This window comes from Babylonia areolata, chromosome 4, assembly GCF_041734735.1.
Source record: "Babylonia areolata isolate BAREFJ2019XMU chromosome 4, ASM4173473v1, whole genome shotgun sequence".
In the NCBI taxonomy this organism is placed as follows: Eukaryota; Metazoa; Mollusca; class Gastropoda; order Neogastropoda; family Buccinidae; genus Babylonia; species Babylonia areolata.
In genome coordinates this window covers 20,488,860-20,512,738 of record NC_134879.1, presented here as the reverse complement: position 1 = coordinate 20,512,738, position 23,879 = coordinate 20,488,860, and the positions used below count along the sequence as shown (strand labels likewise).

General features: G+C 42.4%; 2 protein-coding genes across 5 annotated transcripts in view; both read right to left on the bottom strand.

The window, feature by feature from the left end:
• The window catches only part of LOC143280938 (uncharacterized), a 110,224-nt gene that overhangs the window by 61,608 nt on the left and 24,737 nt on the right, over window positions 1–23,879 (bottom strand). The gene's annotated exons all lie outside the window — the stretch shown is intronic.
• LOC143280939 (galactose-3-O-sulfotransferase 2-like) lies at window positions 604–23,608 on the bottom strand. Of its 2 annotated transcripts, none has more exons than XM_076585745.1 (2): window positions 23,487–23,608; window positions 604–11,839 (listed from the first exon to the last, which is right to left on the bottom strand). In XM_076585745.1, the coding sequence occupies exon 2, from the start codon at window positions 11,112–11,114 to the stop codon at window positions 9,813–9,815; it is 1,302 nt and encodes a 433-aa protein (XP_076441860.1). In that variant the 5' UTR covers window positions 11,115–11,839; window positions 23,487–23,608; the 3' UTR covers window positions 604–9,812. The 2 variants fall into 2 exon arrangements, with proteins under 2 accessions (XP_076441860.1, XP_076441858.1); XM_076585743.1 differs by having other exon boundaries at window positions 23,441–23,537.

The window sequence follows — 23,879 nt, the reverse complement described above, 5'->3', positions numbered from 1 at the left end:
ACTGTGCAGATAAGGACATTCACCACGTTTGTGAAATCTGCATCCACAGTTCTAGCAAGAAACTTCTGTGGGAGAGGGTCTGTGTCCGCGATTCGAACTTGCACCGCGATTCCAAAAACTGCCGCGATCTGCATTTCCCACATGGTTAGTTTTCCCACCACGCAAAGAACCTCGGGATTGATTTCCGGAATTTCGATAACTTCCGTAAGTGGAAGCTAAAGTTTGACCACCACGATCGAAATTGGAAAATTGGGGTCGCGTCTGAAAGTAACCACGGCCACCTCTCGGAAACTGATGTCCCCTTGGGATGGTGCTTACACTTGCTTCCAAAACAGAAGTGTAAGACAAGTCTTTTCTTGCAACCGATTTTTCTGGGTGGGCGGTCTTGTACTGATCAGCGAGACGACACATGTTTTCAGCAGAATCAATCGGTCTTTCCTTGAGAAAAACAGCCAGATCCTTTGATACACTCTGAAGGATCTGCTCTCTCAAAAGGAGATCACGAAGTTGAACATATTCCCTCTGAGTGCCGGGCAGCTCAACCCATCGATCAAACAAGTGACTGATTCGAATGAGAAATGCGGCAAATGAATCACCCTTTTCTGGTTTGCCTGAACGAAATTTCTCGCGGAACCCTTCATCAGTGCATTGAATTTTTTTTTTTTTAGTAGTTCCGCTTTTAATTCTTTCCACTTCAGATCCTCTCTCGTGGCAAGTGTATGATACAATGTGAGTGCACTACCTTTAAAAGGGAGGCTTTGAACAGAGTCCACTTATCTTTAGGTCAACCACAGGAATTTGCATGATTTTAAAACCGAAACAGGAACGAGTCAATGTCATCTTTGACTTCATCAAAAGGGGGAAGCTTTGGAATATACGAGCTTTTGCTACGAGAACCTCTTGTGTTCATCTGAGTTTCGTTCTGTTGCAGTCTGCTGAGAAAACCTTTTGAGCTCTAACTCGTGATCCATTTCTAGCTTTCTCAGCTCAAGCTCTAGTTCTAACCTTTTTTGTTCTTGCTCTCTAAGAGCTCTTTTCTCTTCTTGCTCTAATCTCTTTTGTTCTTGCTCTCGCTCTAATCTCTTTTGTTCTTGTTCTTGCTCTAATCTCTTTTGTTCTTGCTCTAATCTCTTTTGGTCTTGCTCTCGCTCTCTCTTTTGTTCTTGCTCTCGAAGAGCCCTCTTCTCTTCTTGCTCTTGCTCAAGCTTTTTCTGTTCCATCTCTCAAGCAACTCTCATATCTTCTCTCTCCTGACACTGATTAACATACGCTATCAGTTTTTCATCAGAAAGTCCAAGGGTTTTTCCTTGAGAGAGGTACTTATCAAAATCATCCATGGATGTGTCCCCAAATACAGTCTTTTAGTTATGGAATCTCAGCGTTCTAAGATCGAATAAAAGGATACAGGAAATTAAAACGTAACATAAACTTCCAGTCCGAAAAATGCAATTCACAAAAATAGGCAATCCTTTCCAGGACTGTCAATGCCAAGTAATTTACAAGTATGTTCTAATTTTTTTTTTTTAATAAATGTATACATGTTCAACAAACAATCTAAGAAGCATCGAGAAACAGTGCAGTCAAATAATCTGGTATTTCTTTAACTGAGTGGAAAAAAAAGGAAAAAAGAAGAAAATTCATATAAGCTTGATTCTAATTTTCTAGATTTCAGTTTAGATAAGAGCAACAATATCTTAAAGTACAAAAGATACAATGTAATGAGCACGCCAAATGATTCCCAAACTAGTTCACCAAGGAAGAAAGATTCTGAAGTGTCATATATCAAATGAAAAACTGAAAATTAGAAACACATTTCCTTTTTCAAAGGATAAGAGTGTGGTTGAATAATGATAAATATCCAAAAGAATAATGACAATGATTTCCAAATGTGACTCAAAATGTGCTGCAGTATGTACTATCTACTGTATTTCAACCACTCAGCAAATTAAGTTGAAAAACAAGTAAGTGTACACACTGAAAAGTAGAGGAAATCTTTGCAGAATTATGGGGGAAAAATACAAAGTCACAATACAAGTACACAACTTTCAAATATTACGTACATTAAAAAAAAAGGAAGTGTCCACATATACTATCAGAAGTCTTATATAAAATATATTCAGAGGGGAAGAGCCTGTCTCCTCAACGCCATGCCCCCTTGCTTCCAATACACGAGCAAGGGAAGGTTGGAGCTAACTCACTCTGAGGAGGGGTAACAAATGGAAATCTAAATTCTCAAAATACAATAGTTCTTAGTCGGGGTCACCACTGTCACACTGTCGCATTCACTCAACTCAAGCTCACACGACAGATAGATTCGCACACAACGTTCGCATTCTGACTTCACTCTTACCCAGGGATAAACAACATAACGACGTAAAGACACTCCTTTCTGATTATTAATAAACAAAGAAAATAAATAGTAATGTTCACATTTTCCCTTCACGGATAAATCATATGAAAAGTCCAATCCAAGAAAACACAATCAATACTTTCTGTCTTCTCTTACACTTTCCGTTATAGTTTTCAAATCATTATGATAATTTTCATTTGTTTCTTTTCACGACTGTGTTGTCAGTTGGTGCTTCCCAAACATCTTTCGGTGGCGATATATCAGCCAAACACCTTCGTCCGAAAACAGGCCAGGCGCTGAGGATCCAGGACTTCAAATTAGCTTCCCTGAACCTCCACAGTTCAACAAGACTACGTTTCACATTCTCAGAGTGTCTGTTCAATGACTCTCAGACCCCAAGGTTTATTTTTTTCCCCAGTCACTCCTGTGACCAGTTCAGCAATGTGCAGAGAGGGAAGTGGCAAGAATTTTGGTGCACTTCACAACACAACTCGTGAACACATATTAACCTCAGCGACATGCATCACGAGCCTTTCAAACAGTAACACGGCCACACCATACAGGAAATCTGACCTTTACAAAAAGCACATTATGACAACCAACTTGGTGTCACGACACTGTGTTGAACAGATAAAAATCTGTTATTGCTAACAGGACATTGAACCACACATATATTCTTTACAGTTCATATGCTTGTATAACACTAAAAAAAAAAGTCTGCTTTTATCCGTAACAAGATATCAAATCATGCAAACTCATTCCGGTTCATACATACCTGTAAAAGACATGGACCTCATTTACTCGTGACCCCAGTCAAGTTTCATGTGGATTTTGGCACTGTGATTCTGAACCATTTTTCACTGCCCCACAAAAAAGCCACAATGTTTCGGGTCAAAACCAAGTTATTTCAAGAGTGGTTGACAATTCCAAACACAACTTCATTACACACTCTACGTTTTCAAATAAGTACTTGTGTTAAGATTTTTTGAAAGAGAGTGTCTATTTCTATCCTTTAAATAATGTGGGGTAACTGACTTCTCGAATATGATTTTGTATATATGCATGCACTCAGAGCCTGGTCAGACATTTGTCCAGTTGATGTGGAATGGCGGGTTTTTTGTTGTTGTTTTTTTGTTTTTGTTTTTGTCTGAACGCAGTGACACCTCCTTGGGAAACTGAAATAACCCAAATACACAAGTGGTGACGCAGATGACTACTTGGGCAAGGGATGTATATCGTATTTTTTCTTCGAATGTTCCTCACTGTTAATTTCTTGCAAAGACAGGATGGTGCTATATATTTTTATTTCTTAATACATGACAGTACTTTTACCAAAGCAACATCTTTGATTAAAGGGAAGAACATGATGTCCCCTGTAGTCCATTCAAATTTGCAAAGATAACGATTTAAGACGTATTAGCTTCATGGAAAGTCGGTGCAAACTATTTAGTGGCTTGATGCAGTTCTTAGTCCATATGTTAAAGCTCAGTCTATATATGTAGTTATACATAAGCGTAGAAAAATAATTTTGGAGTATAGTGATCACTAATCAGTAATCTTTTATCAGCATTTATTTATTAAAAAAAAACAAACTACTAGTACTATGCTGGAATAGTTTTATACGATAGCTTCTCAAATAAAGAAGAAAATGTGACCAAAACAGATTATGATCAATATTTAGCCCGTTTCGTCCAAGACACGTAATGTAAATCGACTTCTTCTAGTACTTTACAAACAATTTCGAGATAATTTAACTAACGCCATATTGTATGTTTTGACGTTCTGGCCGTGTTGTAACATGAACGTGGAATTATTTTGGATGAAGGGCCCTGTGATTTAAATCGGTCCATGTAACATGCCGATCTATGTTCTTAACTGATGCACACTGCATTTTTGTTTTGTTTTGAAGAGTATTATTGTCAGCAAAAAGTTAGAATGGTCATGAAACATGAAGAGGAAGATAACTAATGAAGACTGAAAAATAAAATTCAACCTAACACCTGTCCCCGTGGAACTACATATTTAGCTGACATGAAGAAGACACAGCAGAATCTTGAAAGAACAACTGTTCTTCTTCTTGCAGGGAACGATACTGACTGATTCTTCGGATACGCCATGAATAGCCAGTTTCCCTGAGAGTTTCAGCTTCAGTTTCTCAAGGAGGCGCCACTGCGTTCGGACAATTCCATATACGCAACACCACATCTGCTTGGTAGATGCCTGACCAGCAGGATAACCAAACACGCTTCGTCAGTCCTTGAGTGCATGAATACATATTTGTGTACCTATTAGAGTGGATTTCTTCGGCAGAATTTCGCTATGGGGCAACCTTTTGTTGCCGCCGGTTCTTTTTCAGCGCACCAAGAGCGTGCTGCAAAAGGGACCTGTTTATCGTCTCGTCCGAATGACCAGACACTCAGTTTGATTTTTCCAGTCAAACTTGGGAGAAAGGGCGAGAGCGGGAATCGAACCCAAACCCTTAATGACATTGTGTTGGCAGATAAACACCGCAACCATTCCGCCACCATCCTCCGCAAGATACTCACTGAGAGAAGAATGTGATCGAAAAGTCAATAGATTTAGCAAAATCAACATATACTGTTCCAGTGATAAAAGCATTATCAATACTTGATAACCACTTTCTATGTATTGGTGAGCTGGGTACTGGAAGAATGATTTCTCTGAATCACTTCGAGTTCGATCAGGATGAAATAAATTATGAGTAATATTGTGATTAGAGGCTTTCTATAATTTTTTTTTAAGAGAGAGAGAGAGAGAGAGAGAGAGAGAGAGAGAGAGAGTATACAGATATCATTTCATTTTCTGAATCTTATTAACAGCAAGGGCAGAATGGACAAAAAAAAAGAAAAAAAAAAGAAGTCATTTTCCCCTGCAGAGACTGATGCAGTAACTCTCACCGGCAGTCATCAAAAGACACACTTTATTGCAACTTCTCTCCTTTTTGGCAGTTACAGTCAACAGTCATATCGATGCCACTGTCAACAAAAAGCCGGTTTCGTAACCATGTCACAAAAGTTGAACGTTTTTGGTTTTTTTTAACGACATGCACATGAATCACAGCATTATTTCAACGCGTGCGCCCATACAGTTGTAAACAAACTCAAACACCACACACACACACCATAATATAAACTCAGGCCACTTTTCCCATATCTGGTTCATTACACCACCAATACCATTTCAACTTCCGCTCCCATACCCCTCCCCCCTTCCCATACACACCTTTTTTTCCCCTTGTCGTATAGCACTCCGTGAAAGTACGCAAAATCGACAAAAATACAAACAAGCGCTAACACTGTTAATCTGTATGTTGTCTTTACCAGAAAATAATCACAAACACTGTTAATCTACGTTGTCTTTACCAGAAAACAATCACAAACACTGTTAGTCGACGTTGTCTTTACCAGAAAACAATCACAAACACTGTTAATGTTAATCTATGCATTGTCTTTACCAGAAAATAATCACAAACACTGTTAATCTGTACGTCGTCTTTACCAGAAAATAATCACAAACACTGTTAATCTGTACGTTGTGTTAACCAGAAAACAATCAAGCGAAAGACTGAATGGGAACCACCAAAACACTCAACGATTCCAACAGTAACATCCCAACAATTCTGTTTCAGCTGCATATTGATGACTCCGTAAGCGTTTTTATTGCACTGCATTTTTTTTTGGCCACAACAGATTCATCTGTGTGAAATGCGGGGTGGTCTCCCCGATTGGACCGCGTCACCACAGTGCAGCGCCACCCTTTTGGTCTTCTTTCTACCTCTATGTGCACTCATTTTGCTATCAAAGCATATTCTTGTAGTTGTAACAGAATTTTGCCAGGGTTTTGTTGCTGTGGGATCTTCTGTGTGCATTAAGCGCATGCTGCACAAAGGAACTCGGTTTATCGTGACATCCAAAAAACTAGCACCCAGACCAACAACAAGGACCTCGTAGATCAAGGGAGGGCAGGAAGGGGAGTGTCCATATATGTGACTCGAACCCGTGGACACTCGCTTATCAATCAGACGCATAACTACTAGGCCATCGCTCCACATTGTCTACTGTTCAATGCCTAGCAAATAAGGAAGTTTTTAAAGTTTCCTTCCATTTACATTTTGACATTCGAATCATATCAAGTACATCTCAGACTGGAACGAGACATAAATAAATGAACAATGTTAAGTGTGAATTAAAGCTAGAACAAACCATACATCGAGGTTCACTGTTTATTGCACTGGAAGTGTAACCAATATAATTTCTTTGAAAAAAAAGATGGGCTTGTATGCGGTTCCACTATTTCTTAAACTCAGATTTTTCCTGCTTTAGCATCTCGACGACGCACTACAGACCGACTGATTCACAAAAGTTTAAAATTTTGTCACAAGTGTGCGCACACAGACAGACGAGGCTAATGACTACCACCGGTAATGACAAAGATTCACTCAGTTTGCAAATTCCCTTTCCTCATACATTATAGTGCAGATCACCATGTTGGCAATACCGGTGCAGTGCAAGAACCATAAACCTTAAAGAATAATGTAAATAAACACGTGCTCACTAACATACATCCATAACAAATACACATCCCCCCAAACCAGACATGGCAAATTAAAAGTAAACGCACTTTAAAGCCACAAAGAGTTCTTTGCCAACTCTTTAAAAACATAAACGAACCACAATCAGCTCTGCTTCACTGACAGATAATATCACGTTTCGTTGCCACATGTAAAAATCTGTAGCATGACGACATTCGTACCCCTACGCGTTCTCACCAGGCCTGACTGCACAGCACGTCACAGGACAACCCGAGTGCGGCAGCAGTGGCACTGTAGCATGCACGGGGCGTGAGGATGAAGAACACTAGTTTGCTGCCCCCTTTACACACACACACACACACACACAATCCCCAACCAAACAAAATAAAACAAAGAACAACAACAACAACAAAACAACAACAACAAAAAAACGACCCAAAACCCGGAATGATTTTTTCCCGGGGAAAAAAGTGGGGTATTTCATGGCTGCAGTCCACCGTATTTTCCTCTCCATTGTCAACATCGCCAGGGCGACATTTACAGCACGTGACTTTCCAAATATGGAATTCAGAACGATGCTTGTCGCTCTTGTCCGAGATAATGTCGCTGATGCAGCACACTTCCAGATGAATCGGCCGATTCTTGACGATGACGCTGACAGGCTTTGGTGAGGCTCACATTACACTGTCTGACATGGCTTGTATAGCACTGAGCTGCAGGACAAACAGCCCCTCAACACGCTGGAGGTGGACACAGGTTCAGGCCTCTCCTCCAAACACGGCGCAACAGCAGAGGGTTCCCCACAGTGAAGCGTCGCCCTAGGGCTTCTCCATGTGCGGTGTGTGAATAATGACTTGTACCGACATTTTATTAACCCTTTCACCGCCAAGCTCGCATTGATGCACAGGCATGGTAGAGGACCCATGTCACTGAAAGGTGACCATTCATTGGTCTGTTATCCACGAACCTACTGCTCTTATTGTGCGGTGGAAGGATAAGCCATATTTTCTATACATCGCAGGGGGGATCCCCAGCTATTCTTAGCCACTGTCTTTTCTGTGTTTATACCACGAGGGAATTTTGTACTCTAAATTGACTGGCGGTGAAAGGGTTAAAACATCCAGGTCTCACCCACTCGAACAAAGCAACTTTTACAGAACCACGACCACAAACTCTGATCAACTTGACTTTAAGGGCGTGAGCAGGTAGGTAGCTTTATTCTTCTGCTGTGTTAAAACGGCCTATGGCTTTGGACGCCGCCTCCCACGCCCTTACCCCCAGCTCCTCAGCAATTCCATTGCATGCCACGACAGTTTACGAGCGACATTTAACATGGGAACTCTAACTCTGAATGCCCACCATTCCCATTCCATCATGATGTGCCAAGGTTCCTGGCAAGCCACAGTTTCCGTGAAAAACAACAACAAACAAACAAAAAACCCAACCCCCTCTCCACACACACACCCCTCCCTCTTTCTCCTTTCCCCTGTCATCCCGCCATGCACTACGGTTGCTGACAACCCGCAGTCCACTCAAGAGCATTTCCAACTCTTCTCCTCTCTGCCGCTCCTTCATGTGGCAAGGTTGCTGGCAGTGTTAATGGAGTTTTCTACTTCAAGACGGGCCAATCACGAATGGCAGATTTGATTCAAATCAATACAGCTCCGCTAACCACACAGTTCTTAACTTAGCTTTCAAAACACGCACCAAACTTACACACTGATACAGCACACACACGAACGCTCAACAATGGTGAAAACTCCAGTCTTCGACAACTGTTAGTCGATGAAAAATCTTAGAACTCGACAACATCCTCACAGGTCAGAATGAGATCTGATAACAATAAATTATTCATCTGATTTCAACACACACACAATAACAACTTCGTTGAGAATGGGGGATTCTCTGGTCCCGCATAGCGTGCATCCAGATCCCTGGTAAGATCCGTCATGTGTATCTACTGCAGAAAACAAAGCGTTCACACCTTCTGGAGTACAGACACAAGTTCACTGAGAGTGGACATTGTGAACTGGCTACAGCTGCTTACCATACCCTGGACCAGCATGTCTTGGTTATACTTTAGCACGGCCCTGGGTCCATTACAAGTGTGCATTCACAGAATCGTACAAGTGATCGATGCAATGCATAATTCGACAGGAAGACAATGGAGCTTTGAAGGAAACGTTCACTGGATCCTGACAGTGGAAGAATAAATGAAACGAACCCACGGCAGTTCAGCTTATTGTTCTGCCATTCACATACTTCTGTTCCTTTCAAAAGAAAAGAAACTTCACACTAACACTTTGTGGCTGGCTGGCATGGTGACAGCTATGAAAGTTTTCACATTGTCACCATCGAAAAGAACACTTCTTTGTAAGATGAAAGTGTGGATTGGAAGGATTCTAGTAAACATGTCAAAAATAGCTATCCAATGACATAGTTTGCATAAACCCCATACATATCTTCAAATTAAACCGCTGATAAAGAGATAAATAAACTGGTACCACAGTCAACACTACATGCTTCGACACACGTGTTAATTCAGTATATGTGTGGCGAGCATTATCACAAAGAAACACATGCACAGGCGTCAATGTATGCACATGAGACAGAAAAAGTAGAAAGAGTGAGAGAGAGAGAGGGGGGTGGGGGGGGGGTGGTAAGAGAGACAGACAGACAGATAGATAGATAGAGAGAGAGAGAGAGAGAGAGAGAGAGAGAGAGAGAGGTTTCACAATGACACAAGCATGGAATGCCAGCACTGAGGCTTCATTCTCAGAACCCTATCAACGATAAACAGAAAAGAGTGGTAACTGTCTTCATCAACGATACATAATAGTCAGCACAGCACACATGTCACTGGTCCCATTTCTAACGCCCAGCCTCACCTGGCTGCACCAAACCAGTCCATCAACACAGTGGAAGGAACTCCCTGGGAATACTGACAGGAGATATGCTTGGTTCTTGTTTCTCGTAACGTTCTTTCAACATAGGTAACAATGGGGATGTCAACAGCTTACAGTCCGCTGTGGTGAAGGAGAAGGGTGGGGACCAGGGAGAGGGGGGAAAGTTGATGCGGCTGTCCCCGTAGGGGGTGACATTGTGGCAAAATGAGGTGACCTGTCGCTGCACCTCCCTGAAGAAGGCCACCTCTTGCCAGAAGTCCTGGCCCTGACCCCGCACTTTGCGCCAGAACGTCTGGTTGAAGTGATCGTAGAGCAGATAGTCCGCGTGGCTCCACTCTCTGTGCAGGTCACGGTCGTAGCTGGTCAGCACAGACCAGGACGTGTTTTTACGGTAGGACCCTCTGTTGGTGCTGTAGTGCACGATGTCCTTCACACTCCAGCACATCAGGCGCTTCAGCAGCACTAGAGACTCTTCAAAATATTCCATCAGCATCACCAGTTGGAATTCCGAGTCCAGTTCTTTAATGTACTGTGTCACAGCAGCTAAATCACCAGTGATGTTAGCACGCCCTGGGGGAAAGCCTATGGGCATACCCAAACAGTGGGACAGCAAGTTCTTGGTGATCGAAAACCCGTCTGGAATGCAGTATCTTTTTGGAGCTGCCGCATGACTTTTATACAAAACTTCATAGTGGTGGATGTTCCTCAGGTAAGCCTGCACCGCCTCCATTCCGTTCTGCAGGGAGGCATTGGACAGCTGGAAGACGTTGAAATAGTTGACGGCAGACACAAACAGATCAAGGGGCTCACGGATCATGGTGAGGAAGACAGTCCCCGGGTTCATCAGCCGCTTCATAAACGTGCCGTTGTAGATGGCGTGCTCCATGAGCAGGTTGAAGCCCTGGCTGGATGGCCGGTAGTCCATGTGGGTGATGGGGAAGGGCCAGCCGAGGTAGATGCGATTCTTCACTGGCAGCACCACCGACAGGTTGTTGAGGTAGGCATAACGACGGAAGATAGTGCCCAAGGTTTCAGTGGCGCACTTCATGCACTTGATGAACACCAGGTTGTTCTGTGCCTGACACGTGGGGGCAACATAACGCACAGACCCTAACCTCCTCCTCCACCGGCCCCTGATGATGTCATCGATGATGGAGTAGTCCATTCTGGACATGTCCCGCCTTGCCATGGAAGAGGAAATGGTGAAATACAGAAAGCCTCCCAGGTAGACCAGCAGCAGCAGCAACAACAACTGTCTGAAAACGCTTCCACGCCGACCTGCCTTGCAAAACCAAGCCATCACCATCACTTCACATCTGAAAACTTACGTTCCTCAGAGTGTGTCGATTCTCCTTTCTGTGTTTCCTTCAAAAATACTACATTCACTTGGGTCGGAAAGAAGATAGACTGAGCTGTCACAGTTGCCACAATTCTGCTTCAGGTCCTGATTCAGGGTAGAGGACAAGGATATCACAATGCTTGAACTAACGGAAGCGGGAAATGATACAGCACAGGAAGGCCTTGTACCTGACGATGTCACTCCTGTTTCCTACTCGACGACATGGTATGAAATCCGTAGCAATACTGAAGCGCTAGCTGAGCAGAATGATGAGATGCGTGTGAAAGGTTGAAACGTTTTTTGTCCTTCCAAAAGCGACCTCAGAAAACACACACTGCATACACTGTCGAGGCATTCCTTCTGCAAATGCTCAGCTCACGTAACAGTTCCCGTCGGCAGAGTGGCATTAGAATGCCCGCCGTCACAACAACGTGCCAGATTGAAACACGAAGGTGCCAGACACGGTGTCGTTGATACGCTTAGCGGCCAAAGTTGGTCCGTTCCCCTGAGCAGCAGTGCAGGGTTAGCTGACAGACACGGACAGCGTTAGGAGGGGTGAGGTGGGGTGGGGGGCGACACTGGGTGGGTGGGTAGGTTTACGTTTATTGGAGAGTGGCGGCAGGCAGTCAGACTATCAGGTCAGTCACACATGGGATGTGGTCATCTCAGGCCCTCACTCATCATGCTGACATCTGTTAGAAAGACAAGAGCACGCCATCAACACACACCATATACATTATCGTTAGGCACATCAACACGGGGTGGGGGTAAAGATAGAAGACACAGAGGTTGTGAGAAACGGGGGTTGAGGTGTTAGCAGAGTCGTCAGGAGAGAGACGAGAGAAGTGAAACCGGTAGAAGAAAGAGGGTTAGCACGCAAGTCCAAACACTTCGAAAATATAGTCAGAATAGTGCGACAATGACATGAAATTAGCTGTGCACACAAAAGACAGGATGCTCCACGCACGAAAACTGCAAACTGGATACATTTCCGAGTGAACGAGAAGTTATAAGATCACACAAAACCGAGTCATATACAAATAGAGATAGAGAGAACACTGAACACTGAAATGCTTAATGTCATTAGCTGAAAGGCTCTGGTGACATAGTAGGTACAAATCAGAACAAAATAGTGCATAATAGATGGAAGAGAAAGGGGGCGCGGGGAACAACAACCAAAAAACAAAACAAACGAACAAAAACAACCCCCCTCCCCCCCACAAAAAAAAAAAAAAAAAAACACAAAAACAAACAAACAAACCTGAATTAACAATATAAACTAATAAGAGATATGCAACACTTTGGCAGAGAGAGAGAGAGAGAGAGAGAGAGAGAGAGAGAGAATGTTTTTTTAATTTCTAATCAAATCTGGATGGTACCCTCAGGGCTGAATGCAGACGCCCACAACAGCACAGAACTCTTTCTCCTCACAACTTGTTCCCACTACATCCCCATACCCCTCCCATGTTACAAACAAAAGATGTACTTAAAGCACTTTACCTTCTTACCACCCCCTCGCTATTTTTTGTTTCTTTTTCTTTTCTTTTTTTTAACAGAAAAAGAAAGTAACATAATATTTCGATGTTACAAAATCTTCTGGTACGCTACGCAACGAAACTGTCCAACCGAAGAAGCGTACACTCACAATTTAAAAAGAAGGAGGGGTTAACCAGGAGGAACCGCAAAACTGGGACTCCTTCCGAAAGTTAAAGGTAAATGCAACATCAAATAGCAATTCACATCATAATGTTTATAGCCGAGCTGACCGCAATGGGGCCAGTTTAGGACTGTTCACTAGTCACTCCTTATAACCAGTTGAGGAAAACCTTATTTAATGTCAAAAGGTAAACCAAAACAGACATTTGAAAGACCAATTCACCCACGTATCGCTCGCTCCACGTTAAAAAAAAAAGAGTTGAAATATTAAAAAATAAAATAAAAAGACCATTTCACCCATATTTGCTTTAGTCCACGTAAATATAAATCAAGTTAAAAACATAATTAATATTGTAAACCTTCAGACTGAAATGGGGTACCTCTGAACAAGACCGTCAAGGAGCAATTCTCCGCGCGCGCGTGCGCGCGCACGCACACACACACACACACATCTACATCTCAACATTTCAAATTCGTCGCTCTGTGAACGGTTGCCTCTATCGAAGCCCTTCTCTTCTTCACTCTCTCTGTGAGTCTCTCCTTGATGTTAATGCGTAAATATTTATTACATGATTTATATGTACTTTGTTTTCTGTGTACTGTCCAAACTTTGGAGAAGAACGACTGAAAAAAGGCACATTACCACATGCACCTTAAGCTAATGACAAAGTGACAAAGTGTCGCAAATCTCTTATTAGTTTATGTTGTTTCAATTCTATTTTTCCCTTTCTGTTCCATTTTATCTGTTTTGCACCATTTTGTTCTGATTAGTACCTACTATGTCACTAGAGCTTTTCAGCTAATGACATTAAACATTTCAGTGTTCAGTTCTCTTTCATACGTTCACACACACACACAAAAGCCCCCGCGCGCACACGAATTTAACCCGTCAATTGGTGCTGCTCGTTTGACATGGAGAGGTGCGAGTCAAAACACCATACAGTGAGATCGTAGAATTCCCACATCCCCCTCCCACTCCTCAAACATACAGCCGGAACTCTCTCCATTGTTTGCTTCCTTCGTTCTTCAGTCTGGTGGTGTTTAATTTGCGCGCTCGTCTGTGTGCGTGTGTGTGTGTATACTTGGATTTTTTTTAATTTTTTTGATAATTTTTTTTGTGTGTGGAAAAATACGTATTTTTTAGCCGCACGAGGTCACAGGCAAGGAAAACCAGTCAGACCTGATCGTGATCAATACCGACGGGGGGGGAGGGGCCCGGGGGGTCACGTTTCTTTGGGGACCACCAGTTACTGGCAGTACTGGCGAGCTCCAATACTCCTTTCACATGAAAACTGTAAAACAGTCGTCCGCCCAAATGTCCATCACCTGCTCAGACAGGATTGTCCAAACTCCACGTTGTCCTATGTGGGCGTAAATTCTACGCCTTCTAATTTCAAAGATAATGAATATTTACAGATGTGTCGGACCTTTATAACCCTACTGGCAAAATACTGAAATCATATTCAATGCCTGTTTTACACATCTTCATTAGAGAGGCAGAGAAAGAAAGAAAGAAAGAAATACCGAAATTCAGCAGAAAGATACGCAAGGTTATTCCAGTATATTGGCAATACTGTAAACCAAACATGGTGTGCCTTCCTTCAACTCGTGGAGAATTCGTATGAACGACTAAAAAACAAAAAAAAGTGCATTCTACTTGAAGAACAACACCCACGTGCACACCAGGTAGCAGGGGTTTTCAGACTGTCGGACGGCAAATGGCTTACATAGCCCTGCAGGGGAGAGGGAGGGGATCATAGTGATTTTCTTTTGTGTTTTTATGGAAGAAAATCATAATTTACCTGTCTGGTAAGTTTACGTTATGGTATAAACGCACGAGGTAGGTAAATATGCCAATTTCCCTCATTTGTGCCCTATAAATGACTTATCACACAATCGTCGGAAAAGAAGTGTACTTTTCCAAGTACGATGCTAAAATTGAACAGCTTGTAACGTGATCAAATACTTCCGGTGTACTGAAAATACTCAAACACCAGCAACCTGATTATCGTATGTAGATTTTTTTTTTTATCAGCGTCAAGTGAATTGATTTTGATCATCTAAGTACTTGACATAGACCTTATGGCAACGGAAGCACAACTACGAAATCTGTCCAGAGTAACTTCTGAAAATATCATCATCAACAACAAAATAAAAACAAAAACAACAACAAAAAACACACCTACAAGAGCAAATAGATCAATTCTGCAATTCGTATGCAAATAACAAGAAAGAGGTTGGCAAGGAAAGAAAGATGGTGCAGTTTGACAGCGCTCATAAACAACTCTGCGATCCTTTCAGTAACTTGAGAATGATGACTCTGGAGTCAAATCTTGAAAATTTACTCTAAACTATCTACTTTGTTTGACCAAACAAGCAAATCTTGAAAATTTACTCTAAACTATCTACTTTGTTTGACCAAACAAACTATGTAGCAAATGCAGTGAAAAGTCCTCCTGCTGATGTAAACGGGTTATATGGGCACTAGAAACACTGCTGTAAATTGCGGTGACGCGACACTGGAGCATTGTCAGATTTGGGTCAGTGATAGAAAATCTGCAGTGCTTTGCTACGTTTTAGCCAGCCATTCTTGGCAATGGGATGATAAGAAATATAATATGAAGCTTTACAAACCTCTTACCTGACAAAAAATCACTTCACTTAAGACAACTGACCATTTTTGTGATTACACATTTTTGAGATTTGTGTGTCGGCCTCTAGTTTTCAACTCGCTTTTAGCGATCATCTCTCTCTCTCTCTCTCTCTCTCTCTCACACACACACACACAGTCGCTCTCTCTCTCTCTCTCTCTCTCTCATGCGCCCGCATGCACACTTCACAAGTCGCATTACTGTCTACACATAAAAACAGGAACACACACACAAGCACAAAAACAAATAAAACAATAAATAAAGAAAAAAACAAAACAAAACAACAAATAACTGAAATCATACAGAATCCGTCCAAGACTTTCAAAGCTGACCACTGACCCACACTGAATGACTGACCGCTGTTCCACACAGGCAGCATCACTGCCCACAATGTCCACCGCAGCCCCAGGAAAACAGCCTTTTTTTTTTCTTTAAACGCGGTCGGCACATCCTTTTAAAGCTTCTTTTCTTGCACACCCACACCGCCCTCCCTTTTTTTTTTTCTCCTGGCGTCTGGTTCTTTCAGATCTGCAGCGGGCTCAGCGAAAGGTAAACCTGCTATGTTTATTTTATCTGTTGGTCGAGAGCCGTGGTTGTTGGCCAGGCTTTGCAATACCGTGAACTGCAATACATTGCAGTCAGCTTTTGTGTGTGTGTGTGTGTGTGTGTGTGTGTGTTATATTCTTTAAATTTTGTTTATAGACTGGCTCACTTCAGAGCGGATTTACTTGCTTTATTTTTTTGTATTTTGTATTTCGTTTTATCACAACAGATTTCTCTGTGTGAAATTCGGGCTGCTCTCCCCAGGGACAGCGCGTCGCTATACTACAGCGCCACCTATTTTTTATATATTTTTTCCTGCGTGCAGTTTTATTTGTTTTTCTTATCGAAGTGGATTCTTCTACAGAATTTTGCCAGGGACAACCCTTTTGTTGCCGTGGGTTCTTTTACGTACGCTAAGTGCGTGCTGCACACGGGACCTCGGTTTATCGTCTCATCCGAATGACTAGCGTGCAGACCACCACTCAAGGCCTAGTGGAGGGGAAGAAAATATCGGCGGCTGAGCCATGATTCGAACCAGCGCGCTCAGATTCTCTCGCTTTCTATGCGGACGCGTTACCTCTAGGCCATCACTCCAACTAAGGAGTTTAAGGAGCGCAAAAAGCACCAGCACTTTCAGATTAAATATGAATAGCAAGGCGGGGGGTATTGTGGCCGATCGATCACACATTAAACACTTAACAATCGCTAGGCATTGAAAAGAAAAGAAAAGAAAAGGAAAGAAAAAAGTTTGATAAAACGTATAGAGACATGAAGAAATCATTACGTCTGACTTTTTTTTTTCAATCTTATTTATTTATTTTTTATTTTACCAACATCATGGACGGTATGACGCTCATACGGACACCCACAATAGGGGAAGGGTGGGAAGTAAGGGAGTCTGGGGGAGGGGCTGTGTGTGTGTGTGTGTGTGTGTGTGTGTGTGTGTGTGTGTGTGTGTTTGTGTATGCGCACACGTTAAGTTAGTAAAAATAAATAGAAAAACAACAACAAACAAACAACAACAGCAACAACAAACAAACAAACAACAACAACAAAAAACCCCAACAAAACCCAACACCAAAAAAATAGAAATTCTCGCTAATGTAGCCAAGCGCTCGGCTGGCTTCACGGACTGTTTACCACACAAGCTTTAGCAGACACCTTTTCCATAGCGTGCCCACCGCCGATCAATGACTCGCGCAGAATGTGTGACACCATTCCCGGTTTCAGTGCAAAGCCCATTCTAAACCTATTCTCTAAACATCTATTAAATCAAGTCTCTGTATCGTTCGTTGCAATATTATATTTATTATGCTTACACACAAACTTTAATCAGTTAGAAGCATACTTGATTAGTTTAATCCTTTGTCAGTGTAAAGATTTCAACTGACGCTAAGCTTACGTCATTTTGTCCTTCTCGTCACACATAATGCTGGAGTTACAATTCTGTATATGACTGCTGTTGGAAACTAAAACCACACCATTATACTAATAGCGTTTGGATGAGAATCGACACTTAACGACATTCACTCCACAACAAGTGTTGCTCGACGCCACTGGGTAAGCTGAAACTTGTGTTTCTGCTACACCGTATCTAATTAAATATCTCTTTCATCGGATCAGTAAACTACAAGTATTATATACTGGCAGAATCGTCGCAATTCCATCTTTAAATCTATTCCATTTGTGTTTGCCTTCGTTAAACTGATTTAATAATATAGAAAATGTAGCAAAGTGGATGAAAAAAACAAACTAAAAATGAATGATGACAAGACACAACTCATGTTGACTGGTAATAAAATAAAGCTCAAGCAGATAAATACAACGTCTATCATTTGTTCTGGCACAGAAATTTCTTTTTCTAGTTCTGTCCGCAATCTTGGTTTCTACCTCGATTCATCCCTCACGATGGAAACTCATGTGAACCGCCTGTGTAAAGTTCTTTACTTTCAGCTTTGTAAGATTAGTAAAAATCCGCCCCTTCCTGTCTGTTGATGCCGCCAACAAACTTACTGTTGCCTTCATTCTATCCCGCCTAGATTATTTAATTCTCTTTTAGCTGGCCTTCCCAATGATAAACTCTACAAGCTCCAGAAAATACAGAATAGTGCAGCTCGACTCATCCTTAAAAAGTCGAGGAGAGAGAGTGCTACTGCTCTCCTGTGGACACTTCATTGGTTGCCTGTTCAAGCCAGAATTGAATATAAAGTTGCCTGTCTATGCTTTCAGTGCCTGAATTGTGATACCACACCCTCTTATCTTTCTGAGCTTGTTAATCCGTACTTGCCAAACAGAACACTGAGATCTCTTGATTCCTCCCAGCTAAGTGTTCCCCAATACTTCCTTAACTCCTGTGGAAAGAGGTCATTTTCCGTCTTCGGCCCAACAACTTGGAAGTCTCTGCCTATTGCTCTCAGACAAACAACTCATCTATCTATCTTTAAAGCAAATCTTAAAACTTATCTCTTTAAAAAATACTTGTCATAACTCAAATAGTGCTGTTGTCCCAGGTCCATGGCAATGTGAGTGTGTGTGATAGGAGAGTGGAGAGAATGGGGGTCTACCTTTTCTATCCAAAATTTTACTTGACAATTTTTACAAAATCTATGGCATGCAGATTACAATTATGTTCCTTTTTACATGTATGTATTTTAAGTGAAAACTGCTATCATCTCAGCCGTTTAATCATGTGTGTGTCTGTGCGTGTGTGTTAGTGTGAGTGCTGGAGTGTAACCGTTGTAGTATTGATAGTATGTTACTTTGTGAGTTTTATGCATTGTGTTTTTACAATATTAATGATTCTGTTTTATGTTTCTACTACTCTTTATATGCTTTCTTGTTTCACTTTAGGTACTGGATTGTAAAGCGCTTAGAGCTTGCTTATGCTTGTATTATAGCGCTATATAAAAATAAAAAAATATTATTATTATATTATATTATATATTATATCATATCAACGCAGTTCGTAATTTCCAGCGACAAGCTCGTTAAAACTGACCCTTTTCAGGTGACTTAAATTAACATTATAAATTCATCTTAAATAATCAACACTTCATTTTATACTCATTAGAAAGTAGGTGTTGGGCTGTTTCTTTTGCGACCAATCCGACGTAAATCGGTTCAGGAATCATTTAGAAATCTATCACTGAACACATTGTAACAAACACAATAATCAAATTTAGGCGGATTTGAGCCGATCTGCTTCGCAGCACACGCTAGCGTCATTGTAGTTTGCTTAACTTGCACAAATAGCCACAACAGGTGATGGCTGGTCGCTTTCCACCAGGCAGTCACTGGCTAAAGCCTGCTCTCTCTCTCTCTCTCTTTCTCTTGCTGTGTCTCACACACAGAGTGCGTGTTGAGTGTGTTCCCACAACGGCTGCATCATCGCCATATCGCTTGCACTGTTTTCTCTTTATCTTCTCATTTTCTTTATTCTTTTTCTCCTCTTCTTATAAATATTGTAAATAAAACAATAGAAAAACCCTTTTGTGACTGGCCTGCTGTATGTCCCTGGGCCAGCGCGTGCATTTTTTCTATCCTTTAACACAGTAAATCATCTGTAATTCTTTTGTACCGTCCCCTTTATATAAATATACCACTCGGGACCACGGCTTACAAAAGTGGCGTTGATCCGACAAGCTCTAGATCCACAACAAAATAGATCCAAATCATTCTTTAATGTTTAAATCGTTTTATCCAACTCAGAATTAAAATCCCTTACCATCCAAGTGTACTTTGTTACACTAAAAATAGGGAAAGGCCGTCAAACACGTATCCGTGAACACCTTCATCCCATGGTCAGGACAAGCGATGCTTTGCCGACAAAACAGTCAGCCACCGCTCTATTGGTCACCGGATCTTAAAAAAAACAACAACAACAAAAAAAAAAAAAACACCACCACTTGGACTGCGCTCCCTCTTTCGCTTCATCAGATCACAGCACTCAGCTCGTCCAAGTCTGGGGTAATAGACTTCCTCTTTTCAAAACAACAGCGCCCTCCCCCTCTCCCCTCCTCATCCCCTCCCTCTTGTGTTCCCGGTCCACAGTTTCTCAAGCTTACTACTTACATGTATTAAAAAGTTATTTCTTATATCCCTCTGAATCGGAGCTGTGCTAGCGTGTGAATGGTGCGTAAGCGCTCTGGTTAGTCTCTGTACAGGTTTCAGAGCTGTGAAACTACCATACTTGAGCACACTGAAGAACAAAAACAAACGAAAAGACCAGAATGTAATACCATATAGGAGATACCCGGTTTACACAAAACCTTTAAAAGCTGATCATTCCTTGAGTAGTTTCTGACAGGAAAGAGAAAAAAAAATTGTATTTCATGGGCGTATTGTATGTAACAACCCTTTTTTATTTGTTGTTTTTGTTCTTGGTTTCTTCTTTTATCTAAAAAAAAAAAAGACGGCCCGAAATAGCTGGAGGCCAGACAGTGAGGCAGAGCTGAAGAGACAAGGGACCACCTGGACAGATGAAGAAATGACAGCCCTGAGTCCTGTCCCATGGAGAACAGCCCTTGATGGCCTCTGCTCTTTTGGGAGAGGACATAATCATCTGATTTTAATCATCTATCAATTCTTTATCTAAAAACATGCATACAGCTTCCCCTTCATCCCCCTTCCCTCATCTTATTTCTCTTTTATATCGCAATAGATCATATCAAATATCTACACTCACCACCAATGCACACTTCCCAAGCCTATGAAAGAGCAGAACTACGCACACACATCACTGCCTCCGCAGGACTAACGATTGACGAATGAAACTAGCATTGACGGGCAACACTAGAACATCAAGTTGCTCGCTGAACGTAGGATCTCGGGGGCAGAAGGGGACAATAAGTATTGTTAGAGAGCCGGTGATAATCAGTCCTAGATGTCGATCAATAACGATGGGGCGTCGATGCCATTGTTGCTGCCTACGAGATGCTGAATGCTGACGACTGTTACACTCCAACATCTCTTAGCAGGAGACAATGGCAAACTTCTTACCACCACCACCCCTCATCCGACCCCCCGTGGCCTCTGCCCTTTCCTGTGGTCAGGCCGAACGGCTTTGCAGTGGATCCGGTCCTGATGACGACGGGTGATAATGCCAAGGGTGACGACGGGATAGAATGAACAACGGTCGATAGGTCATATGTCCCCTAGCCCCTTTTCACCTCCTTTTCTCGTTCTTATTCACACACTGAACACACACACACACGCACTCTCTCTCTCTCTCTCTCTCTCTCTCACACACACACACATAAACACTGATAGAAAGTACGGGATCTTCAGAATTACCACTCATGGAAAGAAAATATTACATTCTTGTATCCCCCCACAAAAAGCAACAACAAAAACAACAACAAACAAAAATATAAAAAAATTAGCTTCCTCGCACCTCCTCCGCCTTCTATTCACACACAGCCTTCCTCATACACACGCATCACAAACACACACGCGCGCACTCACACCACAAACACACTCAGATCACACTCACTCAATAACCACACAAACATATACAGACACACATACACACTCTCACTCACACCACACACACACGGATCCAATAGGCCCAAGGCGTGATCCAGAGATAACGATTGAGGTATAGCTCCCCCACAAGATACACTGCCTAAGGACCAGACACGTCCGACAGCCAGACCACAACATCTCCAAATGACCTGGTTGTTATCTGTCTCTCTATATATATTGAAAAAAGCCCGATATCTCATTTTGCCGGCTCTTCCGTCTTCACAGGGCAGACGGGTGGGGCAAGCGAATAAGCGAGCGAGCGTGCAAACGAAAGGGAGACGTGAGGAGTGGCAGAGAGAGAGACACACACAGAGAGAGAGAGAGAGAGAGAAGGGGGTGGAGAAAGGGAGAGGGAGAAACTGAGAGACAGAGACGGAGAGAGGGGGAGAGGGGGAGAGCGGGAGAGAGAGAGAAAAAGAGAGGGGGTGGAGAGAGAAAGGAAGCGGGGAGAGAGAGAGAGAGAGAGAGAGAGAGAGAGAGAATACAATCACTTGAATGTGTTGGTAAATGCTTTCATTAGATGTGAATAATTCACTCGTTTGAAATTATTTAGAGTGCTGTTTTAACAGAGGTTGAAAGATTGCACCAAAGTAAACCTTCAGAACAAGTGAAGCTAAACCTAAATCGATCCATTCTAGGGAGAGACAACCTTCTTTTGTTAGCATGGCGATTAACAATAAAGCGAAACGTGCTTGCGTCTGATTGTGAAACACAACCAGAAACAATTTTTAACATGAAAACCGCTTTGTTGTACATGTATTTGAATTCCAGTGTCAACGGAAGAATGTTCAACATTGCAGATATGTTAAAGACGCCAATGTAGACTTTGTTGTGGATGCACAATTAACATGAGATTCAATGAAACCATGGGAAATGTTTAACGAGAATGGATTTGAAAGATATGTTTAATCTTGGACAACAGATATATCTTTAGAGAGAGAAGGAGAGGGAGTGAGAGCGAGAGTGTGAGACATGACATGGCTTTTACTGTCCATATAGCAACATAGCCCTCCGGATAAGGGAGTTTTAATTTTAAACGTACTGATGCAAATCTTGAAAAAAATTTCCGCTAAAAACAGACACCGTCACCGCCACCGTCGTTTTGTTCTATTATCTTTTTTTTTTTCTCATACACTTTGGGTCTGCTACGTATCTTGCTAGAATTTTCGATATATCTATATCTATTTTCTATATACATCTATTTTTTTTTCTCTCTCTCTCTCTATATATATATATATACTACTGCTTGATATAATTTTAGCAACATGACAGACTACAATTTTTGGGTTTGTCCTCATATACGGCACGACGGAAGAGTGAATGAATTTCGTCTCCAACCGCACCCGCACACGACAGACACACAACGTTGTTTGCATTTTCTTCGCTGGAAAACCAATGTTAAAGTTTTATTTTGTTTCTATTTTATTCTTTTTCATTCTTAATCCGATCAGCCTGAGTCAAGATTTGGCGAGGTTATCCAAAGACAGCGAGTGACTCGGAGAGAAAGAGAGGCCTTTGTGTGTGCGCGCGTGTGTGTGTGTGTGTATGTGCGCGCGCGCGTGTGCGTGTGTGTGTGTGCGTGCAAGCAAAAGAGAGGTGAGGAGGGGGCCGTAAATGTATACATGCGCATACAAATGTTGTACACACACATTCATCTCAGCCACAGAGACAGAGAAGGGGGGAGGGAGATTGCATAACTGTGTGTGTACATACACAGATGTGTGTGTGTGTGCGTGCGTGCGTGTGCGCACGCATCCCAAATTTTACGGGCACAGAAATATCACGAAACAACACCCCGAACACGACCCAGCTGCGCTGATACCCTCCAAACACCCCCACTATTAGCCTTGCCCAGACAGCGCTGTGTAAAATCAACTCACTTATCATCCCGATCCACAAAGGCTGGCAAATACAACTCACCTCAACAAGGGACGAAACAAATTCAGATCAACATCCAACAACTCACTCTTGCTGATGACAGAACGGCGGTGTGCACACCTATCTCAGCGTTAATCACTGACCCACCTGACGTGTGTGTGGGTGTGTGTGTGTAGGCAAAGACTCCGGTACTGACTCAGGTCTTAGCTGTGTCATGTGCGACTGTTAACGGGCCCGCTCTCACCGCTGGATTGTCGTGGAACAGAGTGGAAGGCAACGGGAGGGGGGCACGGGAAGGTTGTGGGGGCGGGGGGTTCTTTTCACGACGCTACAATCTTCGCCGCCTGTTTCGTCTGTCACTGCCGCGAGATCGCGGGATAGATGACAAGCTTGTCCCCTTCCGCCCCCTCCCCACCCCCAAACGTGCTGACAAAACGGCAAACCACTGCTTGTTCTTGCTGGCTATTAAGGGCGCAATTTA